Source organism: Megalops cyprinoides, chromosome 16, assembly GCF_013368585.1.
Source record: "Megalops cyprinoides isolate fMegCyp1 chromosome 16, fMegCyp1.pri, whole genome shotgun sequence".
Taxonomy (NCBI): Eukaryota; Metazoa; Chordata; class Actinopteri; order Elopiformes; family Megalopidae; genus Megalops; species Megalops cyprinoides.
This window is the reverse complement of record NC_050598.1, coordinates 31328956-31356061: the sequence shown is the minus strand read 5'-3', so window position 1 is coordinate 31356061 and position 27106 is coordinate 31328956. Positions and strand designations below refer to the sequence as shown.

The 27106-nt window shown below is 45.3% G+C and overlaps 2 protein-coding genes across 2 annotated transcripts; one reads left to right on the top strand and one right to left on the bottom strand.

Moving 5' to 3' along the window:
* Nucleotides 1–894: 894 nt before the first annotated feature.
* On the bottom strand, nt 895–26088 carry alpk1 (alpha-kinase 1). The gene is made up of 15 exons (XM_036547681.1): nt 25737–26088; nt 23266–24008; nt 22553–22642; nt 12278–12545; nt 11589–11743; nt 10423–10629; nt 9473–9626; nt 8974–9050; nt 8615–8710; nt 7836–7940; nt 4526–7088; nt 3569–3716; nt 2943–3105; nt 1920–2106; nt 895–1579 (listed from the first exon to the last, which is right to left on the bottom strand). The coding sequence occupies exons 4-15, from the start codon at nt 12384–12386 to the stop codon at nt 1401–1403; spliced, it is 4143 nt and encodes a 1380-aa protein (XP_036403574.1). The 5' UTR covers nt 12387–12545; nt 22553–22642; nt 23266–24008; nt 25737–26088; the 3' UTR covers nt 895–1400.
* Nucleotides 16936–20355, top strand: tifa (TRAF interacting protein with forkhead associated domain). Its single transcript, XM_036547770.1, has 2 exons — nt 16936–17167; nt 18993–20355. The coding sequence occupies exon 2, from the start codon at nt 19030–19032 to the stop codon at nt 19606–19608; it is 579 nt and encodes a 192-aa protein (XP_036403663.1). The 5' UTR covers nt 16936–17167; nt 18993–19029; the 3' UTR covers nt 19609–20355.
* Nucleotides 26089–27106: the final 1018 nt, after the last annotated feature.

Below are 27106 nucleotides of genomic sequence, written 5' to 3'. Positions count from 1 at the left end.
GCATACCTTAAGTGAGAGGATCTGTGCTAATACCTGTATTCATTTGTCTAGATGGCCTTAGTGTAACCACAGTTCTGCTCACAGACTTCAATTGTCACTTTGGTCGTGGCTGGCCATTGCAGCAATTGGTGCTTCTAAAGAAACCGGTGATGGGTGATTGAGAACTGTTCTTGCTAGGGAAGATAATGCAATTACCAGACCTCCTGTATTTCACCACCTGTATGCTGCTTATTGTCGATCCTGATCAAAGCTCTGTATCAGTATAAAGAATGCTTTCACTGAGTGCTCAGGGTTCAGATCGACTCCACTGAACCCAGAGTGCGTTTTCACGTATTTCTGACAACTGCCGTTCCTGTAAATAAATTCATATAAATAAATTCTGCGAAGATCGGAATTGTGCCTTGTTTGTTGTAAGGAAAAACAAGGCGCAATTCCGATCTTCGCAGAAAAGACTTCTTTATTTACAGGAACAGCAGTTGTCAGAAATACGTGAAAACGCACTCTGGGTTCAGCGGAGTCGATCTGAACCCTGAGCACTCAGTGAAAGCATTCTTTATACTGATACAGAGCTTTGATCAGGATCGACAATAAGCAGCATACAGGTGGTGAAATACAGGAGGTCTGGTAATTGCATTATCTTCCCTAGCAAGAACGGTTCTCAATCACCCATCACCGGTTTCTTTAGAAGCACCAATTGCTGCAATGGCCAGTCATGGTCAAAGTGACAATTGAAGTCTGTGAGCAGAACTGTGGTTACACTAAGGCCATCTAGACAAATGAATACAGGTATTAGCACAGATCCTCTCACTTAAGGTATGCTATCTTATGCTGCACTGAGTGAGTTAGTTTAGGGATCTGGACCAAAATCTTACACAATACTGTAATTTATTGTACATTTTAAGTAATTTGAAGTTATAACTTCAATTAAAGTTATCCTCTGAATGCATTTTTATTCTGTGTTTAATGGGGAAAGTTTTCACAATCATTTGTACATTGTACACAATTCTTTTATGCATTTTTGGTCTGATGTTCACCAAAGCTTTCCTGTTACGAGATTACTTCCCACCTCACCACACAGGAAATGACATCAGAAAGATGATATGAATGTGAGTGTGCTTCTGTTAATAAAGACTGTAATGCAGGGGTGATTATTCACAGTCTGCCTGAACCCTCTCCGCTTCCCTGAGAGATACTGCTGTAATTACCATTGCACTCGAACCCTGCGCCACTCAGTCTCACCCAATGACAGTCCACTGCAGTCGTCATGGAGCTTGAACCTTGCGCCATCAGTTATCCAATCAGGGAGAGATAGTAATTATCACTGCAGTTGTACCACTGGCCACTGTAACATCTGAGGTGACAGTCTGTGCAGGATGTCACTGTGCTCGAACCCTGGGCCGCTAAAGACTCCCCAGTGACAGGCTGTTACAGATGTCATTACACTGGGGTCCGTGTTGGTCCTCCAGGAAGTGCCTGATGCCGCGCTGGCCGAAGTTTGTGGAGGAGCTGGGCTTCCTGAGTGTGTGGAGCTGCGGGTCGGTGAGGTAGGTCAGCCCCTTCCCATTGGCTGTCACCCATCCTGTGGAAACACGGAGGCTGAGTCAGTCTCCTACTGCAGCCTTCCTCACAGTGGAGCCCCTCAGTTACACAGATCTCAGTGCTGGAATGACCATAGCTCTGTGCTTCAAACAGTTGGTTGTTATTTCATAAACATAGTAGAAGATAGTAAGATACATACACACAGATGCAGATTTCAGTAAATGATACATGGTAGCAAACAAAACATATTCATGCAAAAATGAACACACAGATCTCAGGAAGAGATACACTACAAAGAATGACTCAGTGCATGTATGTTGAGTTAACAACTACACACGCACACACATGCGCGCACTGAAAAAATACACACACACACTCACCTTGCAGGTCAACAACCACCTCTGTGCCGGCGGAGAGCTGGTAGGTGAAATGGCCGAAGGCAATGCCGTAGTCTGTGGCTTTGGAGGCTCGGTTGGCTTTGGTGGTGTTATTCGTCAGTTTCACAAAGTCTCCCAGCATGTAGGGCTCCACCGTCACACAGTCCACGATGACATCATCCTCCAGAATCTGCCACAGAGAGCAGGGGGAGGAAAGCAGGGGTCCTTTACCCACTGTTTAACATCCGCATCATAGCAGACTGAGTGCAGAACCTGGGTCCCTTATCCTGGTTTTAATTATGTGACCAGGGCAAGGCCATGCAGAACTGGCATGGTCACCATGTGCACAAGCTCCTCAGTATTTTACTCTTCAGGGTCACCTTACCGAAGCCGCAGGACGGCGGCACACCAGCAACAGGTCCAACTTTGATCGAGGTGCACCAAGGTCTCACTGGTGTCTAGCAATATTATAAGCTAAAATAATGCACCAATTTCTCTGCTGTAAATGGTGGCAGACTCACTGTGGCAGTGTCAGATTTGGTGATTCTTTGGTGATCAGGGTATGGAAGGGAATCGAGGGGGAAAGCGTTGGGAATTAATCAACGCGAAATTGGGAGGGTTCCCATGACGTAATCAAACTCTGAGCAGCAAAAAACTTCTGTTACTTCTGAGAACACTACTGCTCACACCTGATACCAGTGCACAGAAAGCCATCAGTCCCATGAGGCCACACCCGGGCTGTTCCCAGCATGCTCGGCATGGTCGTCAGTGGAAGCTGACTCATGATCTGCCTGCTCATGCTAGCATAGCACTGCGCTGATGAAAGAGGCCTTGGGTGTGGCATGTTGTGGCATAAATGGGGTTAAAGTCGGGCTTGGAACCCAAAGGTTGCCGGTGTTGTTCCCACCAGGGAGCACTGGTGCTGTACCCTTGGGCGAGGTATTTAAACCAAACTGCCCCGGTAAACGTGTGTAAATGGACAACATTGGCCGCACGAGTGGGTCGGGCGTCTGCACGGGGCCTCACCAGGAGAACCTCTGAGGGGATGAAGAAGATCTGCGCTGGGATCCTCTTCTCGTACAGCCTCTTGTTGAACTCTGTGACGTAGTACTGGGCCGCCATCTGTCTCTCCACGTCAGTCAGGTGGTAACGCACCTCTTTCGCAACCTTGTACGTCTTCCCAACATAGCTGTGGAAAAGAAGCCACACAGCGTTCCGACATAACTCGAGAGCACCACCATCAAAGCATTTACATTCACATTTCACCTCGCCAATGTAGATGGGAAAGAAAGAATGAAAGAATGAAGATGCACAATTTCACATAATTAAAGATAAAAACCTAAATTATTCACCTGGTCATGGTCATTTATGTCTAAAAACGCTGAGTGATATGATTTATGAGTGATAAAACACATACTCATAGCACTCCAGGAAGATTACATTCACCTTTCACCTCTCCAATGTAGATGGGAAAGAATGAATGAAAGAATGAAGATGCACAATTTCACATAATTAAAGATAAAAACCTAAATTATTCACCTTGTCAAACGCTGAGTGATAAGATTTCCAAGTGCTCCAGTAAGACCAGGATTTCATGTGAACATGGACAGGGTTGTTACTGTACAGTAGCACTGACCACGCCTTCTACATACCTGCCCAGTGTCTCCTCCTGGTGCAGAAGCTTTACCCAGAATGCCGTTCTCTGCTTGCCTTCTTTGTCCATGGGAGCTCCGATGTGAACCTTCGTTTCTCGGGCCGTCCACTGGCCAGACACCTTGGAGTATTTCAGAAGAAGAGCACCTGGAAAACAGATATGAGGAGAGTGAATACTGCTAACACTGGGGCAGAAACAACCGCACCGAGCTCTGCTGTAGCAGAGTCGTTCATACAGTAGCACGACCATGACAACATTGCTACTACCTTCATAATTAGTTATTCACATAGTCCTGTTTCAGAACATTACAGAACATTTGAAACTGCAGAATGCAAATAGTCTACAATCAAGCACTATGTATCCTGTAGCAATACATCTACATGAAAGACAGTACTGAGCAATTTACACAATTAACACAAATCCAAATGCAACAAGCTGATCATGATCCAGCTGACCTAAAACGCTGGCTGTTTTCCCCTGATCCATGATGATCTATGATCATGAGGTTTATAAAAATGACAGAAAACCCAGATTCAGGACAAGAGGTGGGCTGGGTGGTGCAGCCATGCAGGAAAGGTGCTGTGCAAAAGTGAAAACTGAATCTGAAAGGGCTGGAAATCCTCTCCAGGGATCTTTTAATTTGTTTTTTAGTTTTTTGTTCTTTATTTTTCATTTAAGTTAGCTCATGGAGGGAGATGAAAAGGATTTATTTTATCCGTTCAGTGCGTTTCCCGTAGCTAAATAAGCTGCTGTCTGAGGACTGTGATCTGTGTCTGGCTTTTCCCAGAAACCATCAAGCAGTGTGTCACTATGATGACTGTTTAGTCCATAACTACATTTAAATATGCAAATATGTATACATTTGAAAATCTTACATTAATATCTTGTGTATCTTTTTGCTTAATCTCAGGTTCTTGCCACCTGTGTATGGAGTAATAAAAGGATGAGAGCTTACTGTAAGTGCTGTCGTGTTTCTTCAGTCTGAAGGTCCCCGTGTTCTCCAGCCTCTTTAGCAGACACTCGTGACAAACCCCAGAGAGTAGAGCTTTATAGTCCTGCTCTGTCAGGGTGCGTGGACAATTAGAAACTGCACTACCCAGCATGCAGTGCCTGAGACATTGGTCATGCGACTCTTTACTGCTTGCTGAGTTTTGGTTCTCATCCAGGCTAAGCTTTCCAAAATCGTATTCCTCATGTCTCTCCGTATCTCCCATGAGTTGGAAGGAGTGGGTTTCTGTAGGACACTGTAAGTCGGGCGTGGTGGAAGCGCTCTCTTTAGCAGCAGCAGAGTCTGTGCGTTCTGAGCGGGTGACAGCGGGGCGACAGCCTGCGGGTTTGCAGACGCTGGCAGTGGGCACAGGAGAGGGCACCCCAAGATCGTCCAGGGGGCCCTCCTCAGTTTCCGCCAGGGGATCCACCCCACATTGCTCCTGCAGGGAGCCACATCCACCCGCCCAATCAGCTGCGGCCACGCCCCCGTCGTTCCTCGGCACCGCCCCCTCTGTGTTCACACGGCTGCCGAACTCTACAGGTGGACAGGACCGGTCCCCCTCGGACCGACACCCCCCCACACTCTGTTTGCCTCCCGGACTCGAGTTTGGCGCAGGCGCCGAGGCACTCATCAGAGGTGTGGTCAGTCTGGACAGCCGATCCCCCGGCCCAGCGGAGGACCCCTCTGGTTCCAGTCTGAGGGCGGGGAAGGGTCCGCAGCCTCCACTGCCACCAGTGCCACCCTGATCCTCCCCCTCATCACCATCCTCTGTAGGACACTGCAGGTCCACCCACGCCTCCTCTCTCTGTCCAACAGGATCGCTGCCATCTCTACCGCTGCTAAGAGGAGACTCCGTATCAGAGGGGGAGATCTTCTGCCAGGAGGAGGTCGAACCCAGACTGTCGCTGAGAGAGCTGGAGAAAGCCCTCACATCGCTCAATCCTGCAGGCCCACAGTTCTGACTGCCGGTACCATCAGTCCACTCCTCCCCGTCACTAAGCTCTGTTGGACACTGCAGGTCCACCCCCTCTACCCTTCCCCCCTGCACAGGAGAGCTGGCATCTGTGTAATTCAGGGTCCTCTCTCCTCCCACTTCAGGGAAAGGAGTACTCCTGTGGGAGGTAGACCCCACGCTGTCCCTGGAGGGAGCACTCAGTGCCTGCCTGTACCCTCCTACCCTCTTCCCTTCACCCGCTGCCAAAGAAGCACGGCCCGCATTTTCACTGCTGATGTCCTGACCCTCCTCATCATCACCATCCTCAGTAGGACACTGCAGGTCCACCCATGCCTCCTCTCTCTGTCCGACAGGATTACTGGCGTCTTTATCGCTGCTGAGAGGAGACCCTGTATCACAGCGAGAGACCTTCTGCCAGGAGGAGGTCGAACTCAGGCTGTCGCTGAGAGAGCTGGAGAAAGTCCTCACTTTGCTCAATCCTTCAGACCCACAGCCTGCCCTGCTGGTTCCGCCATTGACCTCCTCCTCGTCACTCGTCTCTGTAGGACACTGCAGGTCCACCCACGGCTCTAAACTCTGCTTTCCAAATACACCGGGGTGTTTATCGCTGCTGAGAGGAGACCCTGTATCAGAGGGAGAGATCTTCTGCCAGGAGGACTGTGAACCCAGACTGTCGCTGAGAGAGCTGGAGGAAGCCTCTCCACCCCTGCCTGTCAGTTTGGCTTCATTCAGTCCTGTACATCCAGAGGCCGTGTGGGTGCTGCTGCTGTTTCGGCCCCTGCCTTCCAGATCCACTGACGGACGGTACCTGTTAACAGATTCTCCTGCTGTCCCTCCCGTGAGAGAGCTAAGACCTTTCTCCCCAAGCCCCGCACTGAAAGAAGAGTCTGAGTGCTTCTCCTGTCCTCTTCCCAGAGTTCCTTGGGGCTGGCGGGTCTCTGTGGCGCAGTCTGTGCCCAGGGTTTCCGTGGCAGTCCTCATGGCTGTGATGCAGGCTCCCGGCGACCCCTGACCTCCGCTCCCTCCGGGGCTCCGTGCACAGGAAGCCTCTGAGGCCTGGCACACGGACGCGTGGTACTGCTGAAACCTGGCCATCGCCGTGGCGAAGCGGCCCGGAGGGAGCCGGGTGGGGGCCTCCCCGGCGGCGGCGGCGTAGCTGTCCGGGATGAAGGACCGTTCGTCGGACACGGGGAAGGGCTCGACCCGCAGCAGTGCCCTGACCCTGCCCACCAGGCGCATGACCTCGGCGGCGAGGGCATCCCTCTCCCGCCCACCCGCGACACTGTAGGCGCACAGTTTCGCCAGGGCCTCGCCGCACGCCCTCCCGGCCTCCCGAACCCGCCCCCCCACGGGCCCCAGCCACCGCCGGGCCACGGTCAGGGAGTACGCCGCCTTCAGGAAGCTGTGCAGCTCCTGCATGCTGCTGACCGCCTTGCCCTCGTCCTCGCCCTCCCGCCGGGTCAGCAGGCCGATCTCGAAGGCCTGCCTCGCCTCGCTGAGGAAGCCCTCTCTCTCCGCCGCGGGACACGCCGAGGAAAAGCTGTAGGACAGCAGGCAGGTGCCCTGAGTCACCTGAGAGGGACAGGCGCTACAGTCAGCCTTTTAGCATTGCCAAACGTCTTGTTTTCATTACTGAATTTAAAACACAGGGAGAGGTTTCCCTGTTCTCCCTACTATGGACATTTGTATACAGGCTGGGGAAAACTTCAGTGTTATTTCAGAGTGCTTTTATAATTGCAATTGACCTTTAGTGTGAAAAAAAATCTTAGAAGTAATGTCAGAAAAAATATAAAACCCCCGTCCAGGACCCCCGTACACACACACCCCAATTCCCAACATTACTGTCATCCTTGCTGTCATTACTGTGTCCTACACTGTCATATGCTGGCGCATACTGTGTCATATCCTTTGTAATGTGGCAATGGTGATACTGCACTCTGAGAAGGTAATGAGGCACAGTCTGAGTCTGAGAGAGAGGAAGAAGAGGATGAGACGACAAAGTGAGAAAGACAGAAAAAGGCACGGAGAGGAAGCAGAAAGAGACACAAGAAGAAAATGAGAAAGAAATATAAGGAAAGAGGGAATGAAAAAATCCCAGAGAGAGAGGAGGAAGTGAGAGATAAAAAGAGGCACTAAGGGAGTGAGAGAGAATGAAAGAGAGGGAAAGATGGGTGATGATGGAGGTAGGCCATCAAAGGGCCACTGCTGCTCATGCTGTTATCTCACACAGCATGCCTGCCCCAGGTTCCTGCCACAACCTCTCTCTCACTCCCACCCCGCCCTGCCCGCCCCGCCCCAGTGTAAGAGCAGATGACCCACCACGTGAGTCAGCACGTAGAGAGAGGCGTACTGGCCGTACACCACAGCCAGTTTGGCAGCCTCTGCCGCTGACAGCAACCGGTGACCTTTCTCTCTCAGGAACCACTGTGCAAGGAAATAAAGACACACACGCATGTTACACCTCTCAGAAACACACCATAAAATGTCCCCGCACACACACCTTACATATTTCATTCTTTGTCAGTGATTGTCGTGTTTTTGCTTTGGGTTTTGCACTCACGTCACTGTGGCAACCACTGTTAATGATGCTGGGATACTGCTGAGGCAAGACACATTCAATGCCCCAGAGCACCCTCATGCAGCCAACGGCACTCTACAAGCCACACAGTGCACCACAGAGACGAGCCTGCTCATTGGAGGAGAGCTGCTACTCCACCAATGACATCTGAGCAACTCAGAGGCACCTGACAGTCAGAGGGTGCCTGAGAGCAGTGAGACGCAGAAACCCCGCCCAGCTCATCCGCCCCCATCCCCAGCTGAGCAAAGCCAATGTGTCCCTCTTCTGTGGACTCCTGGTCATCATCAGCTGATACCACCGCTGGGATTGAACCCGGGCCACCCAAATTATACTGCGTTTGCGTGCGTGACACACAGGACCTTGTTTATGAAGCCGATTGAGTAAGTGAGGCCACTGAATTGAAGACAGGAGATTTTTGATGCCGCTATACTGCGTAACACATCTTGAATTCCACTCAGTAGTGTTATTTCTGAGTCAAGAGGAAGAGATGGCACCGTTCAGTCTCGTGGCAGTGGCTCACCAGGTCGATGTGGGGGCTCGTGGTGAAGACCCGAAAATCATCATCGTTCATCGACACCAGAATGTTGGCCAGCAGCCCCAGAGACGTTCCAATGCCCTGTGATAACAAGGACATGCAAAACCTTGAGAATCACAATGTCACACTACACTTAAAACCAACAGCTAAGCTTGTACAGCATCTAAAACAGGTAATGGCATCTTCTGCTTGCTTTAAGATGTCCACCAACCCTCTCTGCACGCTGATGCTGGACCCTGGCTGCTGACAGCTTTCTGTCATTCATGTGATTTTCATCATAATTTAGAGTGCAGGGAACTTTGATCGTTTGTGAAATTATACAGTATTGAAAGGATAATTTTAACCTTTTTGTCAGGTTCAGGGAGGGAGTGAAACCCAATCAGAGAGGCCCAGATCAGCTCAGCAGCCTCGACCCACAGCCCTGTTACAGAACATACACAACTTAGATACACAGTCAGAGATCACAAAGACACACAAATTAGGCATGCAGCCAGGAAGTACACATATGCACACACCGCAATAAGCAAAGGAACACACACACACAAACACACACACACACACACACACACACACACACACACACACACCGCAATAAGCAAAGGAACACACACACACACACACACACACACACACACACACACAAACTTCAACACAGCCAGGAAAGAAAAAATACACACACAAACACACACACAACTTCAACACACACAGATGCACATGCACATACACTCAACCTCAAATACAGCCGAAGAGATACACACATGCACAGCACAAAGCCTGAGAAGAAAAGACGCAGACGCATCAGGCAAACAGCCAGGGGAGAGAAGCCATGCAGGCACGCCTTACCCAGCTTCTGCAGTATCTGTCCTCGCACCTGAACGCTCACAGCCTGTACAAGAGTCCGGTCGCTGTCCGCATGGTAGACCCAGCACCCTGGAACACACATACACACGCACACATATGCACACACACATGCACACACACGCACACACACACACATGCGCACACACACGCACGCATGCACACGCACGCACCTCTTTTTAAGTTATCGCTAATTGATGTTCGACACTGTTATTTTAATCTATTTAGTTTACTGTTAACCTACTTCACCCATGCCCCCTCAAAAGGCCTCTGAAGGGAATAGGGTTCATAAGCAAAAGGTTGCTGTTTCGATTCCCGGCTAGGACACTGCTGTTATACCCTTGAACAAGATATTTAACCCACAGTTGCCTCAGTAAATATCTAGCTGTATTAATGGATAAAATTGTAATCTACTGTAAGTCACTCTGGATAAGAGCGTCTGCTAAATGACAAAAATGTAATGTAACGTAATGAAGTGAGGTTTAAAGGAGGCTGCTGACACGTACACCAACTCAACAGCAGGTGGCAGTAGAGTGCAGCAGTGAGTAAGAACCACAGAGGACAGCAGCTGTGTTACAGTGTCTTTTATCCAGAGGTTCTTAAAATTCATTATTCCTGACAGTGACACTTTAGCCACCACGGAGACAGCCCCTGTTGGCAGTACTTGCTAAATAAGACTGAGCCGGCCCACCTAAAACCCAAACTGCCCCCCCCCCAGAGGTGGAAAACCCCGGCTTCAGAAAGTAAAAGTTCTGCCACGTATTTGCTCTACCCATGCACTACACCAGCTGAATTTAATTAGCACAACTCTTCAGCCAGGTAGAGGAGCTAATTAGTGAAATCACCTTGTTTAGTGAACGGCTAGAACAAATACATGGTAGGACTTTTACTTTCTGAAGCCGGGGTTTTCCACCTCTGCCCCCCCACAGTCACACCAGCTCACCGGAGTTGAGGGAGACTCGGGCCTGCCGGATCACCAGCTGGGGGGCGATGGGCGTGGCCGGGTAGAGCTTGTGCAGGACCTTGGCAATCCGCAGCAGGCTGGCAGAGGCATCCGCCCAGTACAAGAAACGGTCCATGAGGAAGACCGCAGAGACCGCCCACACGGGCTCCCCAGCCAATAGGGAGGCTCTCAGAAACATCTGCCAGAAGAAACAGGAGAGAGCCCATGGAGTTATCCTGTGTGCAGTTAGCTGACTGAATACCTTTCACAAAGTACCAGCCTCCCTAAGTACATAACAGAGTATTTATGCATTCAAACATTCCTCTGTGAGTTTACTAATCAATTATGTGCAGTGGTGTTCAAACGGTTGTTAATGAATCTACAAAATGAGGAGAAACCCAGATATGGTCTTTTTAACAAAACCTGCATGAAGTAACAGAATTATTTCATTGATGTCCCTGCGTGAGACGGTGAGTGAGGCATCACTCACACAGACACACTGCATATGCATGCAGTCTCTGGGATGAAAAAGGCAGGGTTTGATTCGTTCGTCTGAATATTTCATCCTGAAACACTAGAATATCTAATTATTCAAAATGCACATCCCACAAACAAACAGTACTGACCCACAAACAAATGTGTATTTTGTTTCTACCTCAAAAAAAGCTTTAACCAAGATGTCCTTCATCTTTGTATTATTTAGACGTGGAGCAACGTGCTGGCTCTTATTGGGGTGAGTTAGAGGCACACTCTGCCTCAGAAATTCAGGGCCCTCAGGTGTCTGATGCTTTCAGACACAGGTATGCGGACTAAGGAAAGTCTGGCACTGACTCACGGGCTCAGTAAGGTGCATAAGCAACAGGCCAAATCTGCAGCCTCGCCATTCATACCAACAAACAGGCCCCTTGAGTGTAGAGGAACTTTATGGTGAGACACAATCAAAGATGTCATTTTGTGCAAACATCCTCTTGGGTGTGTGTGGCGGTGTCTCTGGGCTGCTATCATGTGGTTGTGGTTTTATTAACATAATGGATTATTTAAGTTTGCTAAGGGATGATTAACAGGTTTGTTAGGTTTTTTTAAAGGTTGCTGTGGGGTTCTTAACGGGTTTATAATGGGTTATTAAAAGTTTGCTGTAGGGCTGAGTGCAGACATTACCAGAAGCTGGGGCAGCTGTTGGCTGATGAGCTCCTTCAGGTTGGTCCTGTCCTCTGGGGTGACGGAGTGCTTGTACTGCCATTTCTCCGGCACGAAGGGCCACTTCATGGCCACAGCCTCCTGCAGGAGCGTGCTCAGTTCGGCAGAGAGGGCGGCTGGGAGGTCAGAGGTCAGAGGTCAGAGATCAGAGCACAGAGAGGAGGCGACGGCCATGTGCAGACAGGCTTTATATGACCTGCTTTAAACTAGGAGTATCAGGTTCAGTTCCCTGGTTACCGGCTTTTATCCCAGCCAGTTCTCTATGCTTAATTGGTCCACTTAGTCAATTAGCTCTAAAGGATCTATTTATATGAAAATCTCAGTTGCAGCCTTGTCTTATTTTGTAACACCGTAATGTAATGTTATTTTTTCCCAAAAATAATTTCCATAACAAGTAAATAACTGGACCAATTAAGAAATTATACCTAAGAAAGTGGTCATTCTCTCCATCCAGGCTGGTCATTCTGCCTGTCTAGACAGTGTCACACAATGTAACACTGCCTGGTCTTGAATTCTATTTCACTACAAACCCTGGTAAACAATTCCATGTGTTAATAACTCTCAGAGTGAAAGAAATTGTCATTTCCACTCATTCCCACCTGTTTAAAAGAGGAGACTGGTGCCCCCTGCTGGTTGTCTGTGACCCTCACCTCTGCATCTGTGGAACTCTTTCTTGGTTTCCCCGGTGGGTTCCACAGGTCCGGCTGCCAATGTCCGCCGGCACTCCTCCAACACCGCCACCACGTCCTGGTTATTCATGGCCCTTCTGGGTTCAAACCTGAGCTTCTTCCTGCTCGAGCTTTCTCTTCATCCCAGCCTGCCTCCCTCTCCTCCTGAGACCACTTCTCCCCCGGTGAATGCTGCTGCAAGGTCTTCTGGGATATGGAGTCCGCCCACAGATCCAGTCAACACAGGGCTCTTTAGAACAGAGGCACAATAAAAAAACAGTCTTCAGGAAATAGGCAGAGTATTAAAGCATTCACACTGGATGACTTTATACCCTAGTGGATGGGTTAAGTCTGGTATCTGCCTGGTATCCTTGGTAACACCGAATCTTAAGCATAACATGGTTTCACTGACGGTGAACTCCCCCTACCGATAAGGGAATGTCACCAGAGTTTTACAGATAAAAAGATTGTTAATGGAATGGTACGAACTTTAAAACTGGGTTTTGCGTTTTCAGCTCCGTCAAAATTCGTAACGGTTCGGATAACATCGACTGCCAAGCCAAGACGTTTTTGTTAGAGAGAATATATTATTTGATCTTATGTGTTGTCTCTATATTATGCAATTCTTACACAATGAATTATTTCTGTATTTTATTGTAATTTAATATTTTCCTTTATTATAATCTACACACCACATATACCCATTCGCGTACATTCGCAATTAACTAGTTATATTAACTTTTTACTATACAAACCTGAACAGTGTTCGAACAAGGGCTACTTTCAATTACTCTACTGGTGGGGAAAAATCTGAGAAAGTAACACTGAACCTACGTAAAATGTCCATTTAAACTCTGACTGCGTCTCTGAGCCATACAGCCAAACTTCACTTAAACGTTACCGAACTAAATCATTGCAATTGCTTGATACTCACTCTTTACCAGTAAGACAGACCAGGAAAATTTTTTTTAATCTTGAGTTGTTCGGGAATCTGAACGTTAACATTTTACCGATTCCTCGAAAATAAGGTAGCCACTTTGATACTAAAGCTAACGCTTTCCCTGGCGTCCTTTCTTCCTGTTTCAGAGGCGCTAACCGACCTGCGGAAAGAAGACGGTGTTTTGTTTTCACACCACGGGCTAGAAGTGATTGACAAATTTTAATAAGCAGAATTACATGAATATTTCGATGTACTGAGGTCTTACATTATTTATGGTGAAAGCCGTACCGCACCGTCGATTCCTGGTTGGGCGGGGGTTTCAGGATGACGTCACATTTGATTGACACCTATGGGAGCGTCTATTTGACAAACGCTTTTTTGGAATTTCCAACGGGGAAATTCCCGTCACAAGAATAATAATAAAAGGCTCTAAGGCCCAAAACAGGTCACTATATAAATTTAGAGCGACATTAAAATGTTACATTGAAGATTTTGGAAACTCATGTTTGACTAACTAGTGGTCGCAGCCGGGAAATTCCATGACTTAAGACGTTTCATAGGGGATGGATAGCAGACAACATTAACGACAACAAACTATCGCAACAAGGCCGCCATACAAATAAATCGCTAACCACAAGATACCCTCAGCAACCACAAGCTATCTCTCTAGTAGGATACCACAAACAACCGCAAGCTCAGAATCACATAACTTTGCCCAGTGAACCGCAATAACTCCGTCCGATAAAAGAGTCCATACATTTTACATTAATATTAATGACCATGCAGGCTACGGTTTCCAACTGGGTCCCGTAGTGTCTTCCTAGTGCGCGACTTTTTAGTCTTAGACAGTGTCTTCAACAGTTGAGGTTATTGGAAACTTGAATTAGTGCTTTTATGATTTTTGTCTCTAATTTCAACTGAAAGCAGGTTTGACTTAGCCTTCTGCGTGCATGCAATTGCTGTAAATCAATGCCATATTTCAACTAATAAGACCTCCGCTACGAATGGACCTGTCTTAGCGATATGTCAAGCGAATTTCAAAATGCAATTGTTATAGTGCACCTTACAGGAAATGAATGCATTCGTTATCCCAGAATTCGTCTGATTGAGTAGCAAGTCCTCAGATGTTTATATATATATATATGAATATTCATTCTTCCCAGCAAGCATGTCTACTTCTCACCTTGGAGGGAAAGCCATCGTCAGTGCCTTATGCAGGTCAATGACCGGCTCATTACACACGAGGTATTGCAGCTAGTCACAGGGAAAAACAGCACTTACAGGACGCCCAAGGACAGACACTGGGAAGCCCTTCAGTGAGCAATCACGCAAATATCACACTTTGGCTGTGTTAAAATAATGTACGTGCTAACTTTAATGCCAACTGACTGTTTCTTGAGGATTTAATTTAATTAGTGTATCTGTCTTGATAAATCAGTGACATACAGTGTCCTTTTACAGTACATTGTTATTTAGCAAACACTTATCCAGAGGAAGTTACATTTTTTACATGTTATCCACTTACACAGCTGGATATTTACTGATTGAGTACCTTGCCCAAGGGTACAACAGCAGTGCCCCAGTGGGAAATCGAACCTGCAACCTTTTGGTTAGGAGCCCTGCTCCTTTCCACTATGCTACACTGCCATCCCCTGCTGCATTTGGTCCTTGAAATAAGGTGTGATTTAGAACAACTAGCCTGACACTATTCATGGCAGCATTGTGGAATTTCAAACCTTAAACAGTAACTGTGGCCAGTTAACAGTTGTTACACATATATCAAATATGCATCTACTCTCCAGTGTCAAGACATTAAGGTCCGTAGCACATTTAATTGGTTCCTCTGTCTTTCGTTCAAAAGATGTTGTACAGACTTCTGCAATGCAGGTTAACCATTGCAACTAACGGCAGCACAGCCAAGACATTTCACTGTGATTGAGGTAAAAACCTAGCACTTGATAATATGTTCTGCTACATTTTAAAACTTATCTACCTTAAGGAAGTTAATGCAGCCATTATGGGTTTGCACTGAAACAAATAATTGCTTTTTTACCATTGCATTTGTTATGGTGTCAGTTGAAAAGTTAAATATCTAGGTGTATCAACATCACAGAGTGATTTTTGGTTGTCACGAATCAGTTATTTTTCACCTGAGGCATATAGTTCACTTCCAGTCAGAAATAAAGCAATGAACTCTCTAAACAGTGCAAAGGGTGCAAAGAACACATTTGGAGTGGATTCACACTGCCTTACATGCTTGTACCACTTTACAACAGTTTCACAATAATGGTTTTATGAGGTTTTATGATGTGGAAAAAGTGTTTATGGTCATGATAGTAAACACCTGCCTATCCCCTTTCCTGAAATATTCAGTCAGGTTACTTCCTTCCTTCTCAAAAGTGAGGCCATAACAAAATCTCACAGATACTGAAAACCCGTGCCGACAATTAGCATGAATTGAACATATAAAATAGGATGGTACATGTTTTTGAATCAAACTCTTTCTCATGCAAAGGTTGAAACCCACCTTTTCAATGGCAGCTTGTTGCACAAACAGGAAACCACTAACCCTATATGAACAAGCGTTAGTGCCAAACACAGTGCTGCACCGAGACCAGCGTACAAGTGCAACACAATACACACAACACAGGGGCCATGTCATTCCAAACACAATGCTAACACATACCGCACCCTGAAGTAAACCTCCACATATATAATTACATGTCGCCCTGAAGTACACTTCCTCATATGTGATTAGACAGTACAAAAGATCACGCATGCGTAGGGGGGCAGTGTAGTCGGAAGTCTTCTGACCACAACAGGAATCTTGTTCCACCATATAGGGGCCAATACAGGGACGCAGAGTTACGAGAGAAGGACACAGCCAGGTATCCTGAAGGGGCTGAGCTCAATGGCCGTGTAGAGCTCCAACATTAAACAGTACATACAAAAATGCAAAACTGACTTCAAGTCAGCACTTAACCCTGAATCCTCATTCAACGTATGTTATCTGTCATTTCATACATTACATTACATTTTTGGCATTTAACAGAAGCTCTTATGCAGAGCGAATTACATAGGTAACAGTTTTTTTACATGTTACTCATTCACGCAGCTGGATCATACAAAAACAAACCGATTGACATGTATTTTGTTCATTTAGAAACAAGCAGGGGTGCGAGTGGATTTTTTTATGGGTTTTGGGAAATGATTGGGATAGAAATGTGGAAAGAATCTGGCAACTCTGATGGGTGGAACTGTGGGGTGAAAATCCCCATTGGTTCCACGCCATGTAGGAAACCCACGCGTGGCACCTCTTCCAGACACTCGAACCCTTGGGGGCCAGCATGAGAATAAATTCTGAAAATAAATTTATAGTTACACCGAAGGATAATTTCGTTTAATTCTTGATATTCGTGCTATTATTGAATAAAAGCAGTGTTGACAACATCAGAGCATCCCATTTCCTTTTTTTCTCAGACTAAAGATAATCCCCAGTTTTGTATCCGCTGTTTTTTCAACGTGTTTGTTATACAGTTTTGCCTAAGATCTCGTGGGTAAAAGGGGAAACTGAGATTCAACACAAAAGTGAAGAACATACTTAAAATCTGGCAATGCAACTAAAAGCGGTGATTGCTCAACTCCGGAGTTCCGCTCTAAAGAGGGTGTAAAATTTCACTGCTGCTCCCCACGTGTCGTCCTATGGGAGGTGCCGCCCGCCCCCCCGTTTCCTGTTATTGCGATGTGGCTCATTGTCGCCCCGTTACACTTCTTTCGACCAGCGCCACGATCATATGAACACGGGACAGCTTGTATGCTATAGGATCAGTCTTCTCGCTTTCGCTACATTCTGAAAAACCTATTTCTGAAACGCTTTCTTCCGTGGGTAGGGGATATTATTCTGAAGGCCCGCACGACCTTACTAACGAGCGGTAAGATCTTCTCATTACTTGTTCTCAAAGTGAACTAACGATTTCTTGCATCACTAGGGTGGCAGTCGCAGGTCCGCTGCAACCGGTTTCATCATTTCGGTGCACTTTACAAGGAGGGTCTTTCCCGCTTACTCCTGTCCTCGTTTATAACTCCGGAGCGACCCCTTGTTCAGTTTATGCTTATTTCTGCTTTTCTGTGGAAACTTGGGAGGGATTATTGTTGATATTGATAGTTATGACACCATTTTTATTATTATTTTAATACATGCATGCACTACTACTAATGATAATAATAATATGGTAGAGCTATATTGCACAGTGACGTAGTGTGTAGGGATGGAGGTTATGCGCCAGTTACAACTATATAGAATTTTTTTTGGAACGCGGCCGCTGCATCGCCGATTCCTGTTGGAACTGGGTAGTCTCGCGGTTTGCAGTAGCTGTTGTATGTGACCGATGACAAACTCATTTTCATCTTTGATCAGTGTAAACCATAACATTCAGGACATTTTTACAAAAAAAAAAAAAGACCAAACGTGATACAAATGCCAGCAGCAAAATGAAAGTGTGCTGAGAATTTAAAAAATGTGTGGCATGTAAAAAAAAAAAATTAAGAACAGCGATAAGAAATTCATCTTGCAGCAGCGAAATGATTGCTGAGTGATAGAGAATAGCAGGTGATCAGGTGACACCTAGTGCTCCAAAGAAGGTATGAAAACCAGCGGGGTGCCCAAGCACAGGTGCTGGATAAATGCAATCCATTATCATCAATACCAGCATTATTACTATTGTTATCATTGGTATTATTATTAAAATGCTTTAGCTGCATGTAAGTGCCTTGATATGCTAGTATACACACCCAGATACTTCCCACACATGCACACACCGACGCGTGCGCACACACATACCCACACACATGCATACCAGCATGAAAGGATCATGATGCAACTCATGCACACTGTTTTTCTTGTAAAAGGAACTGATAATACAAAAACATAGATTTTGCAAGTGATTTTTGTGGAAACTACCATATGGATGGGGGTGGGTGTGTGTCGGGGGGGGGTTTCTTGTCTTCATTCAGAGCAAGCTGCTTCCCTCACAGACAGGAGGGCCCTGGTGGATTACTGTAAATAGGGTGACTTGAAGTTTACAGGAAGAGGAGCACATGACACAGACTGATGTGCAGGCAGACCACTCAGAGGCTGTGTGGTGTGCCAGGACAGAAAGGGAAAGTAATCTGCCTTAGCTTCCTTACCACTCCACTGCGCTGCCTAGGGTAGCAATATTGTATAGTGGCAAGGAGTAGGACTCAAAACCAGAAGGTTGCCGGTTCAGTTCCCCACTGGGGCACTGCTCCTCTACCTTTGGGCAAGGTACTTAACCCAGAATAACCTAAGAAAATATCCAGCCGTTTAAATGGATAGCATGTAAAAACTGTAACCTATGCTAAATGACAATATTGTGCTGTGTGGGTGTGCTTTGTGCTGGGCAGCTGTGTGACTGTGCTTTGATTTTGATTTCACAGTTAAAGGATGTGTTTGGTAGAGTCATCCCGCTTGCCATTCCCTTTGGCACCTCCCAGAGCAGAGACAAAGCCACTTTTTCTCCTCTCTCACTCAGTCGCTCTGTCTCTGATGCTCTTTTACATCCTCCCTCTCCCTCTCAGAAAACGACTGACAACATCTGAACACCCATTACATCACCCAGTGATAACTGGTGCCATACTGAAATTTCAGACTAAATAATTAACAGCTCCAGAATGACAGAAAAAAGGCAACCCTGGAGCTCTAGAACCCGACTCTCTGTTCTCTCTCCCCCCCCTCAGTGAAAGTGTTCGAGGAAAAGGGAAGGGAGACCGCAGCATGGATTCCTCTCAGACTGCAGAGACCGAGGAGCTCCTGACCTGCCTGTACATCCAGCTCTACCACCCTCAGCAGTACTCCAGACCCCTCTACCAGCTGCTGCCCCTGGGCCAGCGGTGGAAGCAGCCGGCCGAGGACCCCCTGAGGCTGGGTCGCGACAACAAGGCCTGCACCTTCGCCCTGGTCGACCCGCGCGTCTCCCGGAAGCAGCTGGCCCTCCAGGCCTTCCGCTCGCCCCGCAGCTCTGAGCTGCTCTTCCAGGTGCAGAACCTGAGCCAGAAGGCCCGTGTGGCGGTCAACGGCGCCGAGCTGGACTACCTGCAGTGGGCGGAGCTTCCCGCCAAAGCCCTGCTCCGGTTTGGGGAGTACCAGCTGCTGGTGTGCCGCGAGCCCGGGGAGGCGCAGGGCAGCTTCGAGGTACAGTTCCAGGTGTCCCGGCTGCCCCCCTGCCAGGAGCTGGGGGACGGGGTGCCGTGCGGGACAAGCGTCATGGACACGGGACTGTCCCTGCCTCAGCCACCCCCACCCCCATGCTCTCAGATACCCCTGGAGACAGACGAGTCCATTTACCTGTCCTGAGGCTCCTGAATGACACTGATCGCTGTCAGAGCACTTTGTTTTACTGCGTTTTTTAACGCGCTTTCAGAACAATCCGCCGTTTTAAAAGTCATGCACAGGTTGTGACAGACAGAACAATCAGAGCCATTTTAAAAGTCATGTACAGGTTGTGACAGACAGAACAATCAGAACCATGAGAGTAGCAGTGGGGAACTGACTGAATGACAGACTTATCAAATGAAAGAGTGTTAGCTGCTGTGACTGTTAGGAAACAGTAGATAATTATCGTAAGGGCTGACGGTACTTGCTCTCGTTGTGACCGGTTTTAACTCGCCTTGCATCAGAGTGACCTCAGTGTGCTGTTACACCTCCAGCATCGCTGGGATGCTGCGGCCAGGTAGCAGAGTACAGTGTGAAATTAAGCCACGGATGTAGCCATGTGTGTTGAAGAGGTGGTGGGGAAAGCAGTGGTTCTCTGACACTGATCCATAAGAGAGAGACCCACTCACTTTTTACAGGATCCAGGTAGCTCTTATCTGTATATAACATGCAATAATGTCTCCGTTTTGGAAATAGTGTTTTCCCAATACTGTGAATGCTGGTATGTAGAAGGACTCTGAAGACTCAAGTAGAAAAATTTAACAAAGTTGTGACAACAGGAATACATGTCACTTCTTCATAAATAACCAATATTATATTGTTGTCACTATGTAACTGTTAAAGTGCACTAAGACTAGTGTGGAAGTATCAACTTCTTCTAACACTGTGAAATTAGGTCAAAGGAAAAATAATTAAAAAGCAAAAACATTTTCTATTTTATCTGTGTTAGTTTTTAGTTATTTTAGTAATTTAAGCTTTTAAAAAACTTTCTTTTTAAGTGCTGTGATGTAAAGTGTGTTTTATAATAAAATTGATGCAAAATGTCAACATAGTCCTCTGTGGTTTTTAACATATCAATTGAGAAATATTGCAGTAATATGTCTGAATGTTTGCTTATTTTGTATTTAACGAAAAGACATCATCAGAAAAATCATAAATCACACAAAAATTCAAAATAGCTTCTTTCACATGAAAAGCAGAATTACAAAAATACAACTTACTAAAGGTTATTAACAGGCCACCATAATACAATGGTGTGTAATGGTATGCTTCTACCATTGTGCAGGATCAGGTACTACTTGTTCTGTTTCTCCTTGCTTTTGAAGTCAACCATGGCAGGACATCAAGGTAAGAATCATTTTCCCCTGACTGACAGGGGTACTGACTCAAGCTCAGAGCCAAACATCAACACTAAAACAGGACAATAATGACAATGTGAAGGTGACTCACCTACCCTGTTGAACTCATTCTCATACAACTCACTTTGACACTCCTGTCGCCCCCTGCTGGTGGGTTTTTTTCACTAGAATAGAACACGTCAGTCACTGCCCTGCCAGCTCAAACGGGTGCATGAACTTACACACAAAATCTGTAGCTAACAATAAAGTCCAGCAACTCACTGCCCTTTCGTAAATCTCAAAGATAAAAACACAAAGGAATTTCCTTCATCAGAGTGGTATCTTCTTTAGAACACAGCCTTTGATAATTTCTTCACAGGCCACAGCACCAGGAAGGTACAGTAGCAAATAAGCATGGTCACGGTCAGCCATTTTCCTTTTTGCTTGGTAACTCTGGGGAAAAATGTATCCTAAAATGTCTGTTTTACAATAAAATTAGAAATAATCCGACTTTCCTATTTAAAAAAAAAGTGGATCTCCACATAAAAGGTAACTAGGCCTACATACAATAGAGCTGGCTTAATGGAATTGGGTAACACCTATACGATAATGTTTATGAGACTTTAAGTGCTGTGACAAATTTTAAAGTGAACTCGGTTTTAAAACTAAAGTGCTTTTTGGAAGCACCAAAAATACTGTCCTATACCAGTCATTTTGCCTTTTTGGTAATGTCAGGTCTTTTACCCAGAGAGAGTTTAAGGATGAGGGGTTTCGGGATACCTGCAGTAACTGCCTGTGGATTTCAAACACCGTTCCTTTTGAAGAGTGTCTCTCCGTTACGAGTATGGAAAGCTTGTTTTTTCCAAGGAACCACACAAGCCTGCATGGCGGACTGTATTCTCAGGCAGAGAAAGAAAGATATACCGAGTATTTTACAGATTCTTCTCATTTCCTGGAAGCTAAGGAACCTGTTTAACTTTAAAATACTTTTAAAGATGCATAAACCCTCACTGGACATTAACAATGCAATTTATAAAGACGAGTTATGTTCAAAATATTTCATGGATTCTGGGTATTTTTGCTCAAATTAGGCCTAACATTTTTTTTTAAATTCACAATTAACTGCATAATTGAAAATCGACAATAATTTCATGAGTAAAAGCCATTCATCTTCTGCAATGTTCAGGGACCTTAAATCCTTTTGCAGGATTGCAGTTTGCAGTTAAGGTCCCTTGTTAAATTGTGTCAGGCTGTTTGATCTGTGGGTGTCATGAGGGTAGTGGGACTCGTGGCCAAGGATGGTCTTAAAAGGAGGAAAAGGCAGCAGTGTGGTTCCCAGCGAAGTATAACTTTATTTAAATATGCAGGAGAGTCATGGATAATATTTACAGTGAGGAAAGCAATATTAGTGCACATAAAACTGAAGGAGAAAATTGTGATAATGTTTTTGTATAGTTAATTTAAAAATGTAACAAAATGTAATTTATATTTAATTTATGTTTAAATTTATATATAAAAAAAGATAAGTCAGCAACCAGGCTTCAACAGACTGATTAGAAAAAAGTGCTCATAATTCTCATAAGGAGCACAAGCATACTGCAATCACTATTTTCAGATGCCTATATTGCTACGAGCTTATATCCAGACAAAGATTTAAGCTTTTCACCACACAAAGGCCAATACTGTCACTAGGCTTTAGCCTCTAAAGCCAAGATATAGAAAAATAGACAGAAAACAGACCGCTATACCACTGTGCTGATTGGGAGCTCATTCCATAAATCATTTGTCTCATGCTTTCATTGCAGAGTTGCTTGAGGTTTCTGAATCAGTGTCAGAGGCTAAAATGAAAAGGAATAAAAAACGCAAAGTTACACATCAAAACACAGGCCCTGTGTCTCTAATACACCAACATTATGGCTCACATCAGCTTTTTCCAGAAATATTACAATGGAGGAGGCACATGTAGGTATGTGTGTGTACATACATGCATACAAGTATAAACTGTTTTTATAGTGCTAGTCCATTCTCACATATAACATTAAATAGCTAAAATTGAATGTGTGATTCACAACTAGTAATGAACAAAAACAGTAAAAAATTTCCTGTGACTCTCTAGAGACCTGCTGTTCTGTGAGGCTTGAGAGATTTGATGGAAATAATGTTGTGGCAGATATACTCATTGTTGTGGCAGATATACTCATTGTTGGTCTTCCCATACTGAAATACAGAAATACAGAACACGCATGCAAATCTTTGTGTGTAACAGTGAGCCGTTTTACCTAAATAGCACGGTCGCTCACTGTCAAACAGGGTTTTCTGTAGATCACAAACATATTTCACTAAAGCAGCCACATGTTCCCAGTGTGTGTGTTACTCTCTTTAGAGGATCTCATGCAGTTCACATGTGTCTCTGTGTGGGTGCCTCTGGATTGAGTGTCGATTCACTGCTCCTCTCTCTCACCTGTCCTGTTCTTCTTTCACACGCAAACCCCAAAGGCAGCAGTGAGGAATATCACTGCCACCACGCTACTAATGACGATGCCCGGAGGTGCACCTAAAATCAAAAGAACTCACTTTAAACAATCAAGTGTTTAACACACACACACAAGCAATTAACAAATAAATACTACCAGGATTTCTACCAGGAGTTTCCTGTTTCGGCTCCCAGGCTATTTTAGGGACAGCGGTCAATTTAGAGAGGTTCAGAGATTTGTTTTAAAAATAACTAATAAAAGAAACAGCTACTACCTGAGAAGGAGCTTACATCAAGTGCTTTGTTCAATTAGAAAAAAAAAGGTATTTTCACTCCTAGTACAAAAGCTAGTGTATGTAGGACACCATTCACTCAAATTTAAAAGAAACTAATCCACTCGTCTCGCGCGCTTTTCCGCTTCACCGTAAGCTAGTTTTCACAAATGGCACTTGGTAAAATAAACGTAGTTTTGGATAAACAAATCTCCTCAACTAACCAACCCTGCTCGGTTTCACATTAGACTAGCAACAAGAATAAAACAACCATGAAATAAAACAGTGAAATAAAACACGGCACTGGCCTCTGTAACGCACACAGAGAGGATCCATTAACAACCACTTACATGGAAACCATGGCGACCATGCACATGTTTCCATTTTACCCTTTTGAACAGTACTTACGTTCGCCGTTAAGGCTACTAGCACACAGAGACAGGGAAACGCGTCTTCCACCTAAATAAGCACAATAAGAATGAATTTATGCTTCTTAGGTTGACCAAACTAAACGTTGTATTCACAGTTTTACCAAAAAAGGACAATGCAAACCCACATGGATCGGCAGCTAGCCCACCGTAGCTTATCAGTATCTAGTGTTGTATCTTTGGCATCCTTATTAAATGCGACATATCCAACAACATCTGATGCAGAAATATGGACTTACAACTCACCAACATTATTTTCTGAACAATATTAATTACACACAGACAACCCATGCATCATTATTCTACTATATATTCTAAACGCTTACATTAGCGCTTATTTGTAGACATTATGTTAAACACAAGCGTTGAAATCGAGGAGAGAAAACGGAACTAGCACTAAGGTAGTCATGGTTTCCAATCGTTTAAACCAAAACGTCGTTCAAGTCGCAGTTCATTCATAAACGTTTAAATAAGTATACATGTATTTTAAACCATTAACGCTTTCTTATTGTTCGCAAGGTGTAAAATGTACACATGTGCTTTTAAAACGAGTGCATTTCATTTTAAAGTGTTGCGAAGACTTAGAAAGCACAAAACGAACCCCTAAAACTAAACCCCTGTAACTAAATAACTAGCCACTATACCAGTTACTTTTTTCAGTCTAATCAGATCATCATGTTAAGTATTTCAGTATCTGTAAAAGACTTCACCTTTGTTCGATGGACAACCAAACTACCGCAATATTTGCCAGATAGCTAGCTTGTTATTGGAAAGTAATGTGATTACTAGCAAGCTAGCTAGCTAGTTCACGGAAAGCTCATCGAGGCTTAAAAACATTACGCACATTATTCCAGTGTATTAAACAATTACAATGTATTTTTAGATATAACGGCAACAAATGACTGAGCTCACTGTATACGGATATTTATAAAGAGCTCCTCTGCTAACACAGCATCTACCTCTATGGTGTTTTCAGCCGCCATTAATTTAACGGAAGTTGAGAAGCCTGAGGTAATCGCAAAGACTTGTGGGATACCTTACCTGGCGAAGGACACATCGAATGCGCTGCCTGTCCGTGTCCCTCCTTCCTTCTTTTTGTGACAGGTGCTAAGCTAACCTGCTTTAGTAGGGGTTCTGTGCAGCACCCTGTAGTTCTGGAAGGTTGTAGTAGCAAAAGGATCTTGTTCCCTGCCCCCTGCCCCAACTCAATTCGCCTCTCTCCCCGTAATAACGGGTAAAACCTATGATGCGGTTGGGTGTGTGTGTGTGTGTGTGCGTGTGGTTGTATACTACTTAGCTTACAACGCAAAGCTAATGAGAGTGGGCGCCAGAAATAGCAGGCACAGTGATGACCTGGGGAGTTTAAATTAGAAAAAAAAATAAAAATGCTCTGGAACCTCTCCAGTGTTATCCCCACCTCACTAGATTCCTACAGTACAGGTGAGACTCCTCTACTCCTCAGCTTCCAATGTCCCTACAATACACAAAATCTCTTGTCTTCGTAACTTTCAGTTATCACATAAGTGTTTCACTACCACCCGTAACATCATTCCTATTTCAATTATCACTTCTCAAAGACCAACCCACCTTTGCACCAATGTGCAGTGTGTGTATAACAGCACAGGACCCAGTACCGCACTGCTTGTGTGCCAATTATTCCGCAATAAATTCAAATGTTTATAGTCAAAACTCAACGTAAAATATGTCAGCAGTGCCTCTTATCATAACCAACTCTAAAAAACATACACAACTATTTCACCTCTTGTCCAATGGTCACTGGTCCGATGTCACCGGGTCAGGAACCAGACGCTGGAGAATGCCGCTGTATGGCAGGGCAGGGATACCGCAAGATGGCTTCCAATCCCCAATGGCTGGTGCAAACCGCGGCGCCTTCTCCCACCCAGGTAGCTTCCCGTTCGCGAGGGAAGCTTCTTCTTCCCGAGTGAAATGTCCGTTTCCCCGCGTAAAATGAAAACAACATACTCATAATAAGCACAATACGAGCCTCTAATTTATCGCCAACTTCATCCTGCTCGACTGACGGAAACAAACACCAACTTCTCACTGCTTCCAACACGCCGCCATTCCCGATTTTCCTTCGTCTTGTTTCATTTTCGTCACAATTTCTGCCCCGCCCTTCTTCTCCTCGTCACTATCACCTAATTCGCTGATTCACCCACTCTACATTCTGAATGGCTCGGACTACAATCACTCAAAAGTTCTTAAAGAGACAGCTTAATTGCGATACCTTCTGTATCCCTTACATTTTGAATGGCAGAGCCAGCCTAATCTTTTTTTCAGGTAGCCAACGATCTCGACCTTTCTCGTGACAGTGATCTTTGGTAGGACAGCAAGTCAGTACAGTAATTTCCTAGTTAAAATCAGGACAGTGCTAGTGTTTGCAGTTGTTTGTTGTCTGTAAAAAACAGTGAATAATTTACAATTTGGTATTTCGCAGACGCTTTTAAACCAAAGCGATTTACAATGAGTGCATAGCTTTATTTTCTTACATCAACGGCATAATTTCAAGCAACAACAATTAAAGGTCAATACCTGATGTTCTGTTTGTTGTGGGTTGATGCTTTCACCTTCTATACCAGCAGCTCAGGGCACTATCTGCCATTGACAACTGTTCCAAGATCAGCCTGTTCACCTTTAATAACCCCAGTGGAGTAAAGTAAAATTTCTGACTCTGATCTGAGACCATTTGCATCAGAACATTGAAAAAAAGGGGGTAGGAGGGGCAGGAGTCCCCTCATCCTGAGGATGTCACGCCTTACTGACCTGTTTCATTCAGTCACTCATAGTGAATGCAGTTCTTAGGTGGGTGTGAGGAAAACCATACACATGAAGTTAAGGCTTCAGTAAGATGTGGATAGGTGTATTCTGGAAGGGTACATTTTTGGGCCACCCCCACATGAGCCTACTGACAGCTGCCCCATCACAGACACTGCCACCTGCAGGACACCCCATGCTGAGGGCAGAGGGGGGCTCTCAGGTAGCTGAGTACCTGTAGTGGCCGGTAAATGTGGTAAATGAATATTAACATTAACATGAATAAGAAATTGTAGAAATTGTAGAAAATATAAAATGTAGAAAATAAAATCTAACACTGAGCTTTGTCTCTGC